The sequence below is a fragment of the Leptodactylus fuscus genome, chromosome 6 (assembly GCF_031893055.1).
Source record: "Leptodactylus fuscus isolate aLepFus1 chromosome 6, aLepFus1.hap2, whole genome shotgun sequence".
Lineage (NCBI taxonomy): Eukaryota > Metazoa > Chordata > Amphibia > Anura > Leptodactylidae > Leptodactylus > Leptodactylus fuscus.
The window spans coordinates 137,309,696-137,329,183 of NC_134270.1; the positions used below are offsets into that span (position 1 = coordinate 137,309,696).

Here is a 19,488-nt window from a genome sequence, read left to right on the forward strand (position 1 = left end):
TATTCATAATTGTAGCTATCAAAAAATCTTTTGGGAGTTAGACCATATTCACATATGAGTGATTTGCATCAGTGATTGCAAGCCAAAACCAGGAGTGGTTGGAAAACACAGAACAGGTGCAAATCTCTCCATTGTGTCTTATCTCTGGAGTCTCCATTACCAGTCCTGGCTCACAATCACTGATGTGTGAATAAGGCCTGATCCAAGATTTGGTAAACTGCACTCTGCCTATTACCTTCTTGCATTATATAGGTTTCTGACCTATGTGCAGTCCAAGTCAGGTCTGGAGTAGGCCTCACCCAGGTGTAGATCCTTGTGTATTCCTTTATGTTGTCACGGCTGTGTGTATCCTATACTTGCTATGTAGGTAGATCACTACTCCTTAGCATTTGCATAGTACAACACTCATGTCTGTGTAGTCCGATCTTTCAGCACAGGGCGTCACATAATGGAGCAGTCAATAGTGCTGTGATCTGTATCCCCTCCCACCATGGGCTACTGGGCATTGTAAACAGTAGACGCAACAAAGCGGCAGCCAATACAGAATAACAAGTATTTCCTTACCTCACGTGCACGGTGTACGGTTACCTTTCATTCATACATGTTAAGCTCCTGGAGAAACCTTGAATGCTCATGTGTATTTTTCTTTATTTTTAGGCCAGTTATCCAACATGGGAGGACTTCATCAGCAAGGCTATAAAGTTACAGTCCCAGCTAAGGTGAGCATGCGATTGGTCATGTATGTTATATGGAACGGCGTCCTAATATTCGGTGTATTGTACTTTTCTGTTGTCATTGTTAGTTGCGCAGTTTATTTAGTGATGAATTTTGGGAAGGGGCTATCCAGGGCACATAAAGTTGTGTTACAGGCATCAGGCCGGCTGTTTAGGAAGTAATCTTCTTTTATAATACCGTCATTACATCTCCACCCTGCTATAACCAGCTGCTTGAGGTGTGCGGTTAGTTCCTGTGTTGTGGAGAATACCCATAACAACCTCAGCAGGAGATGATGTAAGACCTTCAACGTGAGAGATCTTGTCACAGGTTGATAAAAAATTAAGGCAGTCAGGTTCCTGGAACTTGTTCCCGTCTCGCAGCTTCTTGGACGTAACCGCGCACATCGTGATTTACTTATCTCTTCTTAAAATGTCACACTGTTCTTTTATATATATGTAGATAGTGGTTAATACAGAATACGTTACAGTAGCTAGGGCGTTCTCAGACTGAAGCAGATATGAAGAATTGTGGCGGTACTTGGAAGAATGTAGTTTTTGTTTGTTTAAAAAATAAAATAAAATCTTTAAAAAAAACACCCTACATTTTAGTATGCCAGATTAAAATGGTTGGCTAGCAAATAACAGTTATTGCTTATCCACAGGATCTACAGGGGGCTGTTGGGCCCCTCACTGAATGTGAGTCCTGTGCCCCCCATTTAGACACCCGTCACATGACAGAATCTGCATCTGATGCGAGGCTGAGTTTGCATCGGAAAGAAGTCGGGTGACGCTAGGAACGACATCCAAGTGCTTTCACATCTATGGGGGCATCTGATCCATTCCATTTCAATGACACAGCGCAGGATAGAGAAGGTCTAATCTTGCTCCCTATCACCAAAACGGATTGGAAGCCCCTATAGACATGAATGCATCACGGAATGTACAAGGATGTCACTCTGAGTCTAGTCCAAATGCAGCCAGCTGCAAACTTTTTTTTTTTTTTTTTGTACATTGTGAGCCCCACATGGGGCTCACAATGAACATTTCCCCCCCCCTCCCCTCCCCCCTATGTCTTTTTGGACATGCACATGACGAGTCTTCTATCCAAGAGGTGGCTCCGATGCTCCATTCCGATAATTGTAGAGCCCGTGCTATCTTGCTCCGTGAAATCAGAATCTATAGAAATGAATGTAGCAGGGAAGGCACTTAGATGACACTTGGATGTCCTCTGAGTGGGATCCGTGTGCCTGCTTTAAAAAAGAAATTGGCACCCACTTGGCCTGTATGCTCAGTCGTGTGCAGAAAGCCTTACTGTAGTTCTCTGTATTGTGGATAGCGATGGTGTCCCCTCCTCCAATATAAATATCATATGTATGCAAGACAAAGATCTCAAAATATATGTGGGAGAGAAAAAAAAAAAAAATCATTCACCGGAAAAGATCCAGTGTCTTGCATTTACCCTGACGCAGGCATTCCGGGGATTTGAACCTTGCTATTTTCGGCCGGTTTTCGCTCTGATGTATGCCTAGGCTCCCTAATTAGACTAGTGGTCAGCCAGTAAAAGGCAGGGAATTCCTCTGACACTAGAATTATGGTTTGTGTTCTACTCCGTGTAGCAGATCCACATAACTCATGTTCTGTCTCCCAGACCAAAGTCAAAGTAAGAGTCTCTATTATTTAAAACTTTACTGTATCACATTGTTTTTTACTATACCACTTTCTGGTCATATTCTGTATTCATGTGTCATTTCCTTCCAGTCTATGAAAACCTCTTGGATGCAGCTGGACACCTGATGAGGGCGCTCTCTTCATCTGTGTTTTAATGGCAGTCGCTCTTACTCTCTGGTCGTTGAGGACGTTAAATAACAGTAGTGTGAGCACACTGCAACCGTTCTTAGGTCAGAACACTAGCTGTCGCATATAATGTTCATTGGACGTCTATTTCTTGGCTGCACCAAGTCTGTACAGTAAAGCCGGTCAAAGATGTGCTGTATAGCCCTAGTCTTAAAACAGAAAAATCCCAAGCAGCTCCTTTAAGGCAGCATGGCATCGGTGCTACTCACGCACCAAGCCAGAGTAGGGTACATGTTCATATATAGTATGGGTTCGCTTAGTTCTGACACTCCGCTCCTTGGCACTCTGTAATTCTTATGGTCTTGGGTAAAAATCATCATAGTTGATTATTCTTAAACAACTACGAGATTCTTGGATTTTTGGCCGCTTCATCCACAGGCCAAACTGTGACCAAAAGCACAAACATCCTAATGTTTTCTCACTCTGTGCACACAAGACCTGGCCTGTGTTTTCTTACCATCTGAATTTGCATGGCGTTCCCGTCTGTATTTGACAGCTGCTTTTTACTTCCCTAAACCAGTCTGCAGGCTATATTCTACATTTTTAGATTCTGCTGTGCAGTCAACAACAATTTTCTCAAATACAAGTCATTCGGGGAGTTTTATAATAAATAGGGCAGAGGAAAAGTGGAGTAGTTGCCCATAACGGCTAAAAGGACCCATGAAAAATAAAGTGACCAATTGGGCTTTCCTTTGGCAACCAATAACATTCCACCTCTTAGTTTTTAGCATACTTACCTACGCTCCTGAAATGTCTAGGAGAAGCTCCAAAATTGGGGGAAAAAACTGGGCGAATTTTCAAGTCTTGCAGAACGCTCCTGTGTCCCCCGGCCTCCCAGACATATTATACGTGACATTAGCACCTTATGTGCCGGCCATGTCACAAAAAAGGGGCACGACTGCCACATTTTGTATCCACGTCACAAAAGTGGGGGTATAACATCCCAAAAAGGGGTTTGCACACCCACAAAATGGTGTCCTGGCAAAATTGGAATGATTAGCAAGTATAGTCTATGGGACAAGGACAAAGAACCCCTGGGCATTTTGTAAAAGGGACATGACCATGCAAAACTTTTTAGAGCAATATCTAAACATTGGGGGCTCCTAGATCTTGCCCAATAAAGGTTTCCAAGTCAGATTTTACAGATCCTTTTGGTTGTTTTTGGTTCTCCTGCAAAAATCATTTATATGATAAATGTCTGATAGGTGTGGGTCTCACCACTGGGAAACCTATTTCTAAAATAAATCCCCTCCCTCCCCAGGTTTCATCCCATACCTCTTGCCTATTGTGACTGGTGTCTTATTTACGGTATATATACATGATAACTGTGATCTCCAGTGTGCTGTTAAGTGAGGTGCTGTTGCAAAGAAATTTCCTACAGAAGACTGGAAGGCCTAGTGGAGAGTTCCAGAACTGCAGGATTAATTTTTTTTTTTAAATTTAGATAATACGGAAACATTTTAAAAACTACACCGAAGATTCTTGAAAAAATATGTTTAACATTGCCTTTAAAGGGATTCTACCACTAAACCAACATTTTTTCTAATTACCACGTCAGAATAGCCTTAAGAAAGGCTATCCGTCTCCTACCTTGCTCAGTCGCCTCCGGTCTGCTGTTCCGTAGAAATACCGGTTTTTACCGGTATACAAATGAGTTATCTCGCAGCAATGGGGGCGGGCCCCAGCGCTCAAACGGCAGCTGCACCCTCCCCTTCTCTCGTTGTCTTCTGTCTGGGTCAACTCCGACGCCTGCACAGTCTGCTCTACCAGTGAGAACCAAGTAGAGCCGACTGCGCATGCCGGCCGGCAGCCATATTTGGGAGGCCGCTCTTGCTCTTGTAGTTCAATAAAGGAGCGGACTCCCAAAAATGTCTACCGGCTGACATGCGCACTCGGCTCTTCTGGTGTCTCACTGGCAGAGCCAACTGCGCAGACGTCGCAGTTTGACCCAGATGGAAGACAGAAGAGGCGGTTGCAGCTGAAGATGGAGTTGTCGCTGGAGACAGTTCTCTGGCAGCAATGGTGTCACCCCTATTGCCGTTTGAGCACTGGGGCCCGCCCCCATTGCTGCGAGAGAACTCTTTTGCATACCGGTAAAAACCGGTATTTTTACGGAACAGCGGGCCGGAGGCGACTGAGCAAGGTAGGAGACGGATAGCCTTTCTGAAGGCTATTCCGACGTGACAATTAGAAAAAATGTTGGTTTAGTGGTAGAATCCCTTTAAGCTGTAGTGGTTTCTGTGGCAGCTGGCGGACAGCTTGTCCTTGAGTGCTCTACTAGAAACCCTTTTACTACCATTTGAAAAGGAACTTGCTGGACTTTTTCAGCGGCACTCAGAATACTACAAAACTTCCCCTTTTCAAGTAAATTTGCATTCCGGTCCCTTTTTTGTGGTCTAGTCCTGCAAAAATCAGGACTGTTGGCAACTGTCTGACTGTGTGGAAAGCTGTCTGAGTCTCTTTGATGTAACAGTGTGTAACTTCGGTCTACTGGGGGTAAAGCAGTTCAGCATCGGCCTATGAGGCGGTTTGGTACCAAGTGGGCGAGCCGCATTGTTTTTACGTCCTCCTAAATGTTTACGAACCAGCGTCGCCACAATACTAATGGTTTAACAAAGTTAGCTGTGTTTATTGGATACAGGCACTGTATTAAGTGGGTCAGGCGGAAAGTCATTCACCGTCCGCCAAAACAGGAATCCCATGACAGCCCGCAGCCTTCAGCGTCTTGACTAGGATTAGCTCAGAGATGGAAAAACGATTAGAGACCTTGCAGAATATTTATCTCTTTTCGTGGAGTTTCTAACCACATTTTCTTTGAATCTCAGAATGAATGGAATATCTCGTCCAGGCATTGTGTATAATGTTTTTCATCTTTTACATATAAATCTATTTTTACATTTCAGCAAAGACTTCGCAAGCCGGTTGGCTTGGTGATGTATTGAAATCAGGATTTCGGGAAGAAGGCGTGCTTTTATTATAGACATGTAGGAATTTATTACGGAGTTTAGGCGGCCATACATTGTCTGATAACTAAATTGGGCCAGTGCCTTTACCTCTGAACCTCTCCACCATACACCTGCATGTATCAGTAGTCACATCCGCATGGTTGCACATAAGAGGCGCAGCCTCCAATTCTGTCCTCCAAATATTTACACCATACCTCTGCCTGAATGTAGGTGTATACAGTATGGTGCACACGAATAAACAGCACTGAAACCAAACTAAAAATTGTCAAAAATTAGTTGGATTAATCAGACATCAAGTAGTGGATTGCTTTAGTGAAAAAAGTGATACCTGCTCACGAATATGTTCCCCATTTGGGGATAGATTTAGTATTGTTTGTATTTAATTTAATCTTCATCGTGGGCTTAAGTGTCCAGTGGGCGGTCCTAAGTAGAGTTTTATCAGCATATTGAGATTTGTACCAGTTAAACCTTAGACAATGTATATCAATATGTTAATATCTATATCAGATTCCTCAGCATTTTTGAACAATGCTTAAAGGGAACTTGTCACATGAAAAATACAGTTCAGTCTGTAGGTAGCATGTGATAGAGCACGAGAAGCTGAACAGATTGATATATGAGAATGTGGGAAAAGATTCAGTATAACCTTCCATTTATCAATTTATTTCTATGTTGATAAGTCTAGGAGGCGGTCCTATCAATGATTGCGTTATCTCTGTATGCGCAGTCGTAGAGAGGAGGCAGTCAATCACTGATAGGTCCGCCTCCTAGACTTTGTAACAAAAAAAAAAATAAATGGGTAAATGACAGATTACCGTATATACTCGAGTATAAGCCAACCTGAATATAAGCCGAGGCCCGTAATTTTACCACAAAAAACTGGGAAAACTTATTGACTCGAGTATAAGCCGAGGGGGGGAAATGCAGCAGCTACTGGAAAATTTCAAAAATTAAAATGGTCGGAGTTTTTGGGTGCAGTAGATGCTGGGTGCTGGGAAAGGGGAGGGGGTGTTTTGGTTGTCTCTCTGCCCTGAGCTTGAGGACTGGGTTTTTTCCCCCCCCCCACTTGGAATTCAGTCTGGCTGAATATAGGGTATCTGCAGTGCTCCTATTAACCCCTTCCTGACGGAACAGGAGCACTGCAGATCCCCTATATTCAGTAGACCAGGCACTTTCAGACACAGGGATACCTAATGTGTATGTGTTTCACAGTAATATTCTACTTTTATATGTATTCTAGGGAAAGGAGGGATTTAGAACTTTTTTTTTTTTTCTTTTTTTTTCTAAAGCTTCTTTTTTTCCCCCCACTATTTTATGGGAGATTCTATACATTGATATTGTGGCTGGTCAAAATTTTATTTATTTTTTTTTTTTGCTGACTCCAGTATAAGCCGAGGGGAGCTTTTTCAGTACAAAAACTGTGCTGAAAAACTCGGCTTATACTCGAGTATATACGGTATATTGAATCTTTTGCCACAAACCCATACATTGAGCTACTCAGACATGCTGCCTGCAGATTGGAGTATTTGGGTTTTCCGTGTTGCAAGTTCCTTTGTTAAAAGGCGGGAGGGGGGAATAATGTGCCTTTTAACACAGTGGCTCAGTGTGATTGGTCCCTAACTTTTTAAAGCTAGTTGGCACAGGAAAAAATCAGCATTGAGTCCCAAAAAGCTGCTGAATTTAACATCTGAGTTAAAACACAGTGGGGATAACACGCTGATTTTGGAAGTTTTTTTCCAGCAGTGTGAACATACCCTAGGTTGAGAAATTGCATGTCTTTTCTCAATGCACAGGGCGGAGGGAGGAAGACTTGGTTTTATCTATTTTATCTGACTGTGTGTGTCCTGGAGAGGATCACTCTTTGAAGCGACTATTGTATATGTACTGTTTGATGAAGTGGCGATTGGATAAACAGCAGATATTGTCATGGGAACAACTTCCTATCACCGCAGACTTTCACCGCTCACGTATACATTTATGTAAAAGAAGGGTGGACCTAGACAACCACTGTATGTGCCTTGTCAACCCGCAGCACAGATGTACCATTGCATCGTATACATACGACTAGATCAGCATCGTATACATACCGCTAGATCAGCATCGTATACATACTGCTTGATCAACTTGCGCAACTTTTTCTCCAATGCAATACAATTGTGAGCCCCATATAGGGATCTACAATTTTGATACTTTGTTATACAAAAGGAATTACCCTTAAAGAGAACGTTCTTCTCTTGCAGTACATGGTACAGAATAAGTCGTCATATACCCATAGCCTAAATTTTAGGTCACTTTGCGTTCTCAAATGAGTTGTCATGTTTAGACAGGGGCGAATTTGGCATTTGTGGGGCCCCCTTTAATACTGCCAACCCTAGCCATGCACAGGTAATATAGCTGGTTGGCCGCTATGTTGTGTGTATGGTCTGCATTAGTTCTGGCACATCAACCGTTAAATATAGAATACACCTCCATGATGAGGTTTGTCCCTAAAGGGAACCTGTCATAAAGTTGGGGTGGAATGAAATCCTGACGGTCTCCCTCTCGACAGAAGTATGCTTTACTGGGCTGACTATTCTGTTACTGTGTTTTCTAGTAAACATGGCGTTCCGTCTCGAGGGACCTTGTTGGGTTTTCACGCTGGCTGTGGTTGAGCAACAAGCCTGATGACAGGTTCCCTTTATTAGTATGTGATCTATGGCAGATATGACTGTGAAATCCGATGTGTTACAAAGTTTTTAGTGAATGAAGGGAAATTACTCACATTTTTGGTTCTTACACAAACCTCATAACTGACTGTCAGAAGTAGAGCGGTTATGTAAAAAAAAAAAAATCTGATATACCGTATATTCCAAATCAGGACTTGTTGCCATGTAAATGTGGTTTGTTTTTTTGCTTGGTGTTACTACTTCTATAAATGACTGTTTTTGGTTTTACTGATTTTCGGTAATATTTGTATATCTGGCAGCACCATGGTAATATCATGTAGTGACTGATATATCACTTTTTAAGAACGTTATCACCCGCCGTGACATTCTTATAATCTCGGGCCCAGAGAAAGACCAGATGCTTTCCCTGTAAATGATTGGACAGTTAGGACATACTTGGTGCAGGACTGGGGACTTGTTTGTCTCCTAACTGGAACATTTCAGAGCATGGATGTCATTGCGTTTTTATGGGGTGACACCTCCCACGCGTTACCAGTGTGCTAGCCAGTATAACACACGGACATGAGTGGGTGCATATATTTATTTTATTTCTAAAGAGTCACTGCACCAGTTTTGGGGATCAGCCCAGAAATTTTAACTACAGTACTCGAAAAGTAAACAGTCTGTAACATTTATATGTGATAGTGTCATGGTCTTCCTTATATTCAGCTGTATGGAAAAAAAAAAGTGCGCCCACTCTGTCTACTCAAGGGTTGTGTCCCAATATTCCAATATAAGGTTTACTATAAATGGAATCCATTCTCAAAATTAAAAAAAATAAAAAAATACACACATAGTTAATGTATTGTATCATTAATGTATCATCATGACCTGTCTTCAGGAAGTGTTCCGCCTTGCAAACCCCATAGAGATGAATGGGCGGTGGGAAAAAAAAACGTGATGCAGTTTTTGGATGTGTTTTTTTTTGTTTTGTTTGTTTGTTTGTTTGTTTTTAAAAAAAAAAAAAAAAAAAACTAGCTTTTTTTTTGAGCAGATTTTTCCATCCCCGAAATGGTGTTCTGGAAGAAAAAACTGTTTCCCAATTTCTGAAGCAGATTTTTTTTTTCAGCATCCAAAAAACTCTGTATAAACTGATTCTAAGGGTCCATTCACACGGAGGAGTTAGCGCTGATTCTGGCGTGGTATCAGCGTGCGAATTAGCGCTGAAAAAAAAAAAGAGCCTTCCATTGACTTCAGTAGATTCCATTTTCTGCGTGGACCCCATTGAAATCAATGGGAGACTTTTTTTTTTTCAGCGCTGATTCTGATGCAGATTCCGCGCCAGAATCAGCGCTAACTTCCTCTGTGTGAATGGACCCTAAGGGTTAGTTCACATGGAGGAATTTGCCTTGGATTTAGGAGCGGATTCCGCCCCCGAATCCGGAGAGGATTCCTCCTGGAATCCGCCTTCCATTGTTTTCAGTGGGAGGCAGAGATCGCATCAGGATGTGGAAAAAAGACGTGTCCTACTCGATCTTATTATGGATTCCGTGGCTGATTCGGCTGCGGGATCCACGGCTCAAGACAACCTCCTGATTAAGCCCATTCATCCAGGCCTGATCAGGAGCAGGATGCCGCGATGGAACGCTGATGGCCTGCATCGGCATCCCGTTGTGGCTAGACCGTGCGAAAATTCCAGCGGCGGAAAATGAAGAGAAATTTCCATTTCATTTAACGAAGTGTGAACATACCCTTTTTTCTTCTCTCCAGATATGTTAGCAGAATAGGTGATCTTCTTCAGATCTGGTCACCTGCTACTAGACGTACAGGGTTATGTATGGCGTGTATGTATGTATGTATATATATATATATCGCTTCTGATATGGGAATAACTATTACATTCCTCCAGATAATGTCTGTAACCTACAATATAACGCTTTGCAACTCTGTCATTTTAACCAGGTGGCTCCGAGCCAGATGTATTTTTCTGTTGTGTCTCTGGAAAATTAAGCAATGTCCATTTCCTTGCCAGAAAGTTTCATCTTGGCCTTCCTTTGCTTCCTTGGCCCAGTTCTTGAATTCAGTCTGCTTTATAATTTCTTGCACATACTGACTGCTGCCTTCTTCTTTTTTTATATGTATTTCAGGACTACGACCATTGTAACTGGATCATTTTTGGACGCTTTTCAGAAAATAGCAGATATGGCTATAAATACCAGAGGTAAATATTTTACTGTATTACTTGCATGCAGATACAACGTGTTTCTGGGTAGTTTACCACAAATAAAGTCATGCGATTTTTAGGGGTGCAGCTTAGATCCCATAACAATGAGCAGCAACGTGTAATGACGTAAATGGGGCGGAGGCCGTCACTATTAGCTAATTTAGGCTAGGTTCACATCTGTGTTTGGGTTTCCATTCAGGGGGTGCACTTGGGAACCCCGCTGAATGAAAAACTAATCCGCATAAAAAAGTGGTTACCTTAGGAAACCCGTGGACCCCATAGACTATAAAGGGGTCCATGAGGTTTCCATTCGGTTTCCACTCAAGAAGGACTAACAATCAACTTATATAAAGTTCATACCACTCTCCATTGGTTTATTATTTCTTATTGTTTACTTACAAGCAGCAAAAAACAAGCAATGTTGGTATTGTCTCCATATATCTACATCCCATTAAGTCTGACAAGAAACAACAAAGTTCTTCGGCTACTTCATTGATGTGGTTGACGTAAACATTTCAGTCCTCTTTGATGTGTCTTGTACCAATGCAGGACACACCTAATGGAGAACAGGTTGTTTACTATGGATCCTTTACTATGCATCCTTATAGGAATTTTCCTTTTGTTTTTCCAAAAACCAGTTCATTGTTTGCGTTTGGTATTGCAGTGTAACCTATTTCACTCTACGTTCACATCTGCATTGGAGTCCCCATCACACAGTGCCTCCAAGAATCTCTGGATGAAAAAGCGCTATGGGTCTGACTTTTTCGTCTGGAGGTTTCACTTTAACAGAACGGACATCCATTTGATCCCATTATGGTCAATGGGGTTTGTCGAGCACCATTGGTCTCCAGTGTTTTAGCCGTCTGCATGTTCTTCAAGGTACCAGAACAGCAGACAAAGCGATGCAAAGTTATGTGTATGTGTCAGAAGCTGTGCAGAGTGTAGTGGCAGCTTTAGGTACTGCACTGCTGCCCAATTGAAGCCTATGGAGCAGTGCTGCAATACTTAAACCCTTTGCAACTACATTTAGTATTGCAAGTGAGCAGTGTACAGTCATGGCCAAAAGTTTTGAGAATGATACAAATATTAATTTTTACAAAGTCTACTGCTTCAGTTTTTCTAATGGCAATTTGCATATACTCCAGAGTGTTATAAAGAGTGGTCAGCTTAACAGCAATTATTTGCAAAGTCAATATTTGCCTAGAAAACTAACTTTATCCCCAAAACACATTTCAACATCATTGCAGCCCTGCCTTAAAAGGACCAGCTAACATTGTTTCAGTGATTGCTTCATTAACACAGGTGTGGGTGTTGATGAGGACAGGGCTGGAGATCAATCTGCCATGATTAAGTAAGAATGACACCACTGGACACTTTAACCCCTTAGCGACCCTTGACGTAACTGTACGTCATGGGTCGCATGGGGATGTATGGAGCGAGCTCACACGCTGAGCTCGCTCCATACACGGCAGATGCCGGCTGTATCATACAGCCAGGACCTGCCAATAACAGCAGCGGTCGGTGCCCGAGCCGATCGCTGCTGTTAACCCTTTACACACTGCGGTCAAACGTGACCGCAGTGTGTAAACGGCGCCGGCGGCATGGGCGCCGCCATGTTTCGCCGATCGCCGCCCTCCTGAACGTCACATGAGGGCGGTGATTGGTTGCTATGACAGCCGGAAGCCTATTGAAGGCTTCCAGGCTTGTCTCTGCACTAGATCTATTAGACGATGCCAGAGGCATCGTCTAATAGAAGTCCTGCGATTTTCCTATTCACTGCAATACTGTAGTATTGCAGTGAATAGTATGAGCGATCAGACCCCCTAGGTTTCAAGGTACCTAAGGGGTCTGATCATAAATGTAACAGAAGAAAAAAAAAAGTTTTTAAAAGTATTAAAAAAATAAAAAAAATATAAAAGTTCAAATCACCCCCCCTTTCCCTAGATTAGCTATAAAAGTAATTAAAGAACATTAAACATAAACATATTAGGTATCCCCGCGCTCCAAAATGCCCGAACTATTAGAATATTAAAACATTTATCCCGTACTGCGAACGGCGTAGCGGCAAAAAAAATAAAAACAGCCAAAAAGCGTTTTTTTCAACACTTTGCCTCCTATAAAAAATTGAATAAAAAGTGATCAAACCATCAGATCTTTCCCCAAATGGTATCAATAGAAACGTCATCTTGTCCCGCATAAAAATACACCACAACCAGCTCCATACATGGAAATATGAAAAAGTTACAGGTGTTAGAACATGATGACACAAAAATTTTTTTCTATTTTGCAACGTTTATAATTTTTTTAAAAGTATCAAAACATTTCAAATACTATATAAATTTGGTATCACCGCGTTCGTACTGACACGTAGAACACAGGTAACATGTCATTTGTACCAAACAGTGAACGCTGTAAAAATTAAACCCATAAGAAAATGGCGCAAATGCATTTTTTCTCCAATTGCACCTCATTCTGAATTTTTTTCCAGCTTCCCAGTACATTGCACAGCATATTGAATGATGCCATTACAAAGTACAATTTGTCCCGCAAACAATAAGCCATCATGTGACTCTGTGAACTGAAAAATGAAAAAGTTATGGCTCTTGAAATGTGAGGAGGGAAAAACGAAAATGCGAAACCAAAAAATGGCCGGGTCCTTAAGGGGTTAAAAGGAGGCTGATGTTTGGCATCATTGTTTCTCTTCTGTTAACCATGGTTATCTCTAAAGAAACACATGCAGTCATCATTGCACTGCACAAAAATGGCCTAACAGGGAAGAGTATCGCAGCTAGAAAGATTGCACCTCAGTCAACAATTTATCGCATCATCAAGAACTTCAAGGAGAGAGGTTCCATTGTTGGCAAAAAGGCTCCAGGGCGCCCAAGGAAGACCAGCAAGCACCAGGACCGTCTCTTAAAAGTGTTTCAGCTGCGGGATCGGCTACCAGCAGTGCAGAGCTTGCTGAGGAATGGCAGCAGGCAGGTGTGAGTGCATCTGCACGCACTGTGAGGCGTAGACTCTAGGAGCAAGGCCTGGCCTCAAGGAGGGCAGCAAAGAAGCCACTTCTCTCCAGAAAAAACATCAGGGACAGACTGATATTCTGCAAAACAGGGAGTGGACTGCTGAGGACTGGGGTAAAGTCATTTTCTCTGATGAATCCCCTTTTCGATTGTTTGGGACATCTGGAAAACAGCTTATTCGGAGAAGACGAGGTGAGCGCTACCACCAGTCTTGTCTCATGCCAACTGTAAAGCATCCTGAAACCATTCATGTGTGGGGTTGCTTCTCAGCCAAGGGAATCGGCTCTCTCACAGTCTTGCCTAAAAACACAGCCATGAATAAAGAATGGTACCAGAATGTCCTCCAAGATCAACTTCTCCCAACCGTCCAAGAGCAGTTTGGCCATCAACAATGCCTTTTCCAGCATGATGGAGCACCTTGCCATAAAGCAAAGGTGATAACGAAATGGCTCAGGGAACAAAACATAGAGATTTTGGGTCCATGGCCTGGAAACTCCCCAGATCTTAATCCCATTGAGAACTTGTGGTCAATCATCAAGAGACGGGTGGACAAACAAAAACCTACAAATTCTGACAAAATGCAAGCATTGATTGTGCAAGAATGGACTGCTATCAGTCAGGATTTGGTCCAGCAGTTGATTGAGAGCATGCCAGGGAGAATTGCAGAGGTCCTGAAGAAGAAGGGTCAACACTGCAAATATTGCAACGCTGCATTAACTCATTCTAACTGTCAATATAAGCTTTTGTTACTCTATTCTATTTCTGTATGTGATTAAAAACATCTGACAAACACACATAAAAACCAGAGGGCAGTAGATCATGTGAAAATATAAGATTTGTGTCATTCTCAAAACTTTTGGCCATGACTGTAGTTCTCAGCATGTAAACATTACTGGGAGCCGCAGTCCTGGAGCAGCTGATCTGTTAAGATGTTAGGCCCTCCCAGGTCTGATATTGTTGACCAATTCTAATGATAGGCCATCAATATTAGAAAGTGGATAACCCTATGAACACTTAAAGGGGAAGTGAGGTGACCCTCTATCTGGATGGATAAAATCACATGCTCCAGGCTATGGCTAATAACTTCCTCTGGCTGTCTTGCTGCTGTGATATCTATGCCATCTCCTTTATAAGATGCGGTCATCTCTGAAGAGTCTCTTGGTTCTCATGGTTGGGTTTATTATTACATATTAATATGACCATTTCCAGTAAAGCGAGCAAAGCTCAAGATAATGTGAATTGTACCTTTGGACTGTACCTGTGCTATGACCAATAAGATATTGGTCCCTTTGATCTCAACAGAAATCAAAAGTTGATACAATTGTGCAAAACAAATGGCAACAGTCCCATATGTCTGCTAATATTGTGTCGTGCATATGTTTTACGCATGTATGTGAAAAACCCTGCAAAGTGAGAATGCTTTGAGAAATAGTTAATTAATAGTTTATTTTTGTCAATGAACAAAATTAAGAAAATGTGGGGGATCTAAATCCCATAAGTATTTGATGTGATTTTTGCTCTTTCCCTTCCATCACTACTTCTTGGTACACTTGCAGGAAGTTTTTGTAGAAACTCGGCAGGGAAGTTGTTCCGGACACCTTTGAGAACTACGCACAGGTTTATAGGCTTGCTCCAATCCATCTGTCTCTTTGTGTAATCCCAGACAGACTGGATGATTTTGAAATTAGGACTTTGTGGGGGCCATATCAGCACTTACTGGACTCTCCTTCCAAAGGGCAAAGGTCACACCAAATATTGATGGGATTAGATTTCTCGTTTTTTCATTCACTTTATTTTGTTAATTGAAAACATAATCTATTATCATTTCTATTTCTGAAAGCAGTCTTACTTTTTTTTCTTTGTGGCTTTTTTGTCGTGCACGAAAAACCCATAAACCGCAACATGAGTCTACCACCACCAACATAACTTCTAATACACATGAATGCTGTTGGTGAGATAATAAGAATATATTTTGAGACAAGCTGCAGCTTTGCTGCCGAGAAAATCCCCTTTTAATTGATATACAGGTGTTCAGTGCACTCGAGGCGTGGATACTCCTGCCAAAGCACCCATTTTCAAATGTGGTCAGCGACTCCCTGACAAAAGAAGATCAACAGACCTAGATGTGCGGCATAAATAGGTGCTCTGGCAGACGCAGTCTCACCCATGGCGCACCAAGCTAGACTTTTTCTACAACAAGTATGCACTTTGAAAAAAAAAAAAGGTGGGTTTGCAAAATGCGAGGATCGACCCCCTACAACAGCATTGAAGGGGTTTAGTAGTGAAATTAGTGATGATAAATCCCCTTCTTGATACTAAAACACTGCATGGCAGAAAGTCCCGCTTCCACGGTCCGTTTTAGCTAGCCAACCTATTAAAAACAAGCGTCTAGTTGCCAGGTAGCGAGGACAGAGTCCTTTGTAAAGTTGGGTTAGAAAGTATTATCTTCGCCTGACACAATGACAGATTCTTGAAGATGACACATACTGCACAGCAGGATGTGGTGGAGCCCGGTGAGCGACGATCCCCGCTGTGGTTCCTATGTAATAGCAGTGTTTTCATAATACATGGTTGCTTTGGTTACTTTGTGTGGGCTCATGCCACCCGAAAATCTGTTAAATCCTATTTAAGTTGTGGTTACGAATATTTTCAATGAAACATTTAATCATAGTTGGTTGGTGCTGCTGGGTAGTGTTAGTAACAAATAACCTGACGCCTAAAGTCGTGTGATAAATTAGTAAGGTCATCTATGAGATACCCACAGAGGGTGCCCACTTTACTGCTCCCAAAACCAGCGTGTTTGGGGTAGCGTCCCTTTTATAGCATCTAACTGAAAAGGACGTGTGGGTGGAGATAATGGTCTGCCAAATTATTTCCTTTTCAGCCGGATGCTAGGCGCAGAATATACTTTTGCAGAGTTCGGGGACTTCGAAGCAGGTTGAGTTTTTTTTTTTATTTTTTGGGTTGCCGGTGGTCCCAAAGAACAGAAACCCCAACGTTGGTGTGAGCCTAGCGTAACCTGCAGAAAACATCCACAACTTTGCATGTGCACGTTGTCCTCAAATCCATCCCTACTTTTTCTTCAGTGTATGTATTGGGTTTTGTTAAACCTCATTCACATTGTATTGTGCTTTAGCCTCATACAACTATCAAATCGGAACGCGAGACTCCGTTTTGTAATAACTATTGGGAGTTCCATCCATCCCTCTTATTCCTAGGGGGAAGAAGCCCTTTAACTATTTCCTACCTATATAGCTTTTTGTATACATCAGTTTGATGCCCAGATAGATTGCGTCTCCTACGTGACCAGCGCACGCGTCAGAATACAATATATTATACAGAGCTGGCGAGTAATGTGGCGGTTTATAAATAAGCTAGAATAATGTTGTTCTGGAAACCCAGTCCATACATTTGTCGAGCAGTGATGGACATGTTAGCGCTTATCTCCTGACATGTAGCAGAGTAATGTGTGACTACTGGTTTTCATCCAGTCAGTATTTTTTTTTTAATCCAGTCAGAAAATAGCTGAGGCGTCTTTTCAAGAACCATGTGTTTAGGGTAAAGGCAGATTACGCAAGATGACTCCTCGCATCTGTTTCTTTACCATTTCCAGCGCCTCGTGACTGAGCGCAACATTTTATTAGCTACTGCTGTCATGGGACGCTGAAGTTACTAGGCCTCGTGTATGTAAGTGAAGAGGTTGCCCATAGCAATCAGTCATTGCACGTGTACCCAGTGCAACGTACAAGATTGTTTAAAGGGAACCGGTCACGGTCTGATAGTCGCAGCATGTTATATAGAGTAGGGGGAGCGGAGCAGATCGATATACTTCATCTTTACACGTTACACATACATGCATGAAGCCTTATGGTCAATATGTCATCGATGCAGAGATGCCAACACTGCAGTGATGATAAAGCTGTCTATCGCATATGGCCACTACCATTATTGGCGCCCTGATGTAAAAAAAAAAAAGATCCCGACTCAAATTAAAGGGATTTCTTATTGAATATTATACAGTTATTGGATGTCATCTGAGGATTTTGTGTGGATTTTTTTTGTCTCGGTGCATTGAAGCCTCTATGTTTTGTATACTGTTCGCTTCAGTATCACAATCACTATCTTTGCTGCTTCGGTCTAACCATAGCAGTCAGGCTTTTATGTAGGAGTCTGAGCTGTATTTGGGGTCTGAGTCGAGCTGTGAAAAAATAGTAGATCGTACAGCCCCTGAGACGGAGGTATTAGGCATGGGATGCGCATGTATAAAAAAACCAAAAAACGACGGTATATATTTGCTGTTATTTTTTGCATTTATAGTAATGTCACATTTCATGATCTAATGGGAACTTTGTGAGTCCCCAGAAGTTTGGCACATTGGCAACAGTGACTGGTAAAAGCATGGCTTAGCACATTTTGTGAATGTTTTTTTCAGCCCTTGTTTGGTTTTCATAGCCCTTACAGAGAACCCAATTTTTTTGTTTGGTCTATTGGTTAATGGGTGGCTTTGGTTTTCCTTTGAGGTTTAGGCCTCCCGTTCTCAGATTGCCCTGGTAAATAATGTGCAATAACACGGAGCGGAAGGCCAGTTCAAGAATTGTGGCCTAACATCTGCCGAGGAGAAGAATGTTTCCCTTAGTATCCAAACCCGCATTAACTGTGGCCTTTCCATAAGAGCCAATGATGGCCGTTTTTCTCACCCATAAGCACTGTGTGTTTAGGACCTAAAATTAGTAGGCAGGTGGCGAGACTGACCCCCTGCCCCCATATGTAATCACTCCAGCACATTCTCTGAAGTTCAGGCATCACAACCAGTCTGCATATAAATGTGCTTTTTCTTGGAGCCGTTCACTTGTCTTAGGAAATGTACAAAATGTCTTTTTTCCAAGGAATGCAGCATATGAAATTTGGTATGGGTGTCCCACCGCATTCTGTTTCCATGTATTTTCTGTTCTTCTAGAATTCACAACACGTGGCAATTTATAGCACAAGGGGCCTAGTCATCTGTTTATCATTCCAAGCCCTTCCGAGCGGTAAAAGGTGACTAAGAGATCTGACCCTGTAATTCAAACACAGCCATTCATTTAATACGGGACACTCGGGCTATTTGTTAAGGTGCACCACTGCAACGTATGACACCCGGCTCCTGATGTTTTTATATGCTGCAGGCTAGATCTATAACCAAGATGTTTCAGGACGGCCCTGCTTTTATTAGCATGATTTCCTATTTTGGACAAGTTTATTTTATCACTCTGCATTCTAGAATTTTGAGACAGGTGCACTTTAAAGAGTGGCGTCTTTAAGGTGTCTTGGGTGGGTCAAGTGCTCTTGATGCCTTAAGCATGATGCTTTCTCCCTATTCACATGAGCCCCTTTGTGAATGGAGTAATGTTGGACTCCCTATAGAATTGAATGGAGTGATGACTGAGCACCATTGTTCTATTCACTTGAGGCACTCAAGGGCTCACGTTCTTCCAGTGGTCAGACATTTGTTCTCTTTAAAAGGGGTTATCCAATCTTTAATATCAATGGCCTACCCTTAGGAGAGACCATTAATATTAGACTTGTGAGGATCATACTTCATGGTCCTCCAGTAATGTTTACATGCTGAGAGTCACATTGGCCATACAGTATAGCAGTGGCTTTATGTACTACAACACTGTGTCATAGACTTCCAGGATAGGCCATCAATATTACCAAGTCTATAACCCTTTTAATTCCAGCATCATAGCGATCATTTTATATAGACCATTCCCTTTCCAGTGGATCCATAGGTACCACCTTCTTTACCTACCCATCGACTCGGACCTGTGTTGCTCAGTGGTGGACAAACTAGCGGGCACTGGGTATGCCAAACCTGAATTTATCAGCAGGGTAGGATAGTGTGATTTAAACCCTGTATGTCAGAAAATAAATTTTACCACTTGACAGAGGAAGACGACTCCATTTCGTGCGTTTATTATACAGTTTTGGTGGAATAGATGTCACACAAAACTTCCGTTTCAGTAAAAGGGATGATCCATGGTGCAAGACAAGCACACAAGCCATTATGAAGAGGATGCAGCT

At 42.2% G+C, this 19,488-nt stretch overlaps 1 protein-coding gene across 1 annotated transcript in view; it reads left to right on the plus strand.

Moving 5' to 3' along the window:
• The window catches only part of LOC142208686 (protein MTSS 1-like), a 103,340-nt gene that overhangs the window by 34,882 nt on the left and 48,970 nt on the right, over window positions 1-19,488 (plus strand). Inside the window, exons 2-3 of the mRNA XM_075277334.1 lie at window positions 658-719; window positions 10,329-10,402. Coding sequence (XP_075133435.1) covers window positions 658-719; window positions 10,329-10,402 — 136 coding nt within the window. The remainder of the gene's footprint in view (window positions 1-657; window positions 720-10,328; window positions 10,403-19,488) is intronic.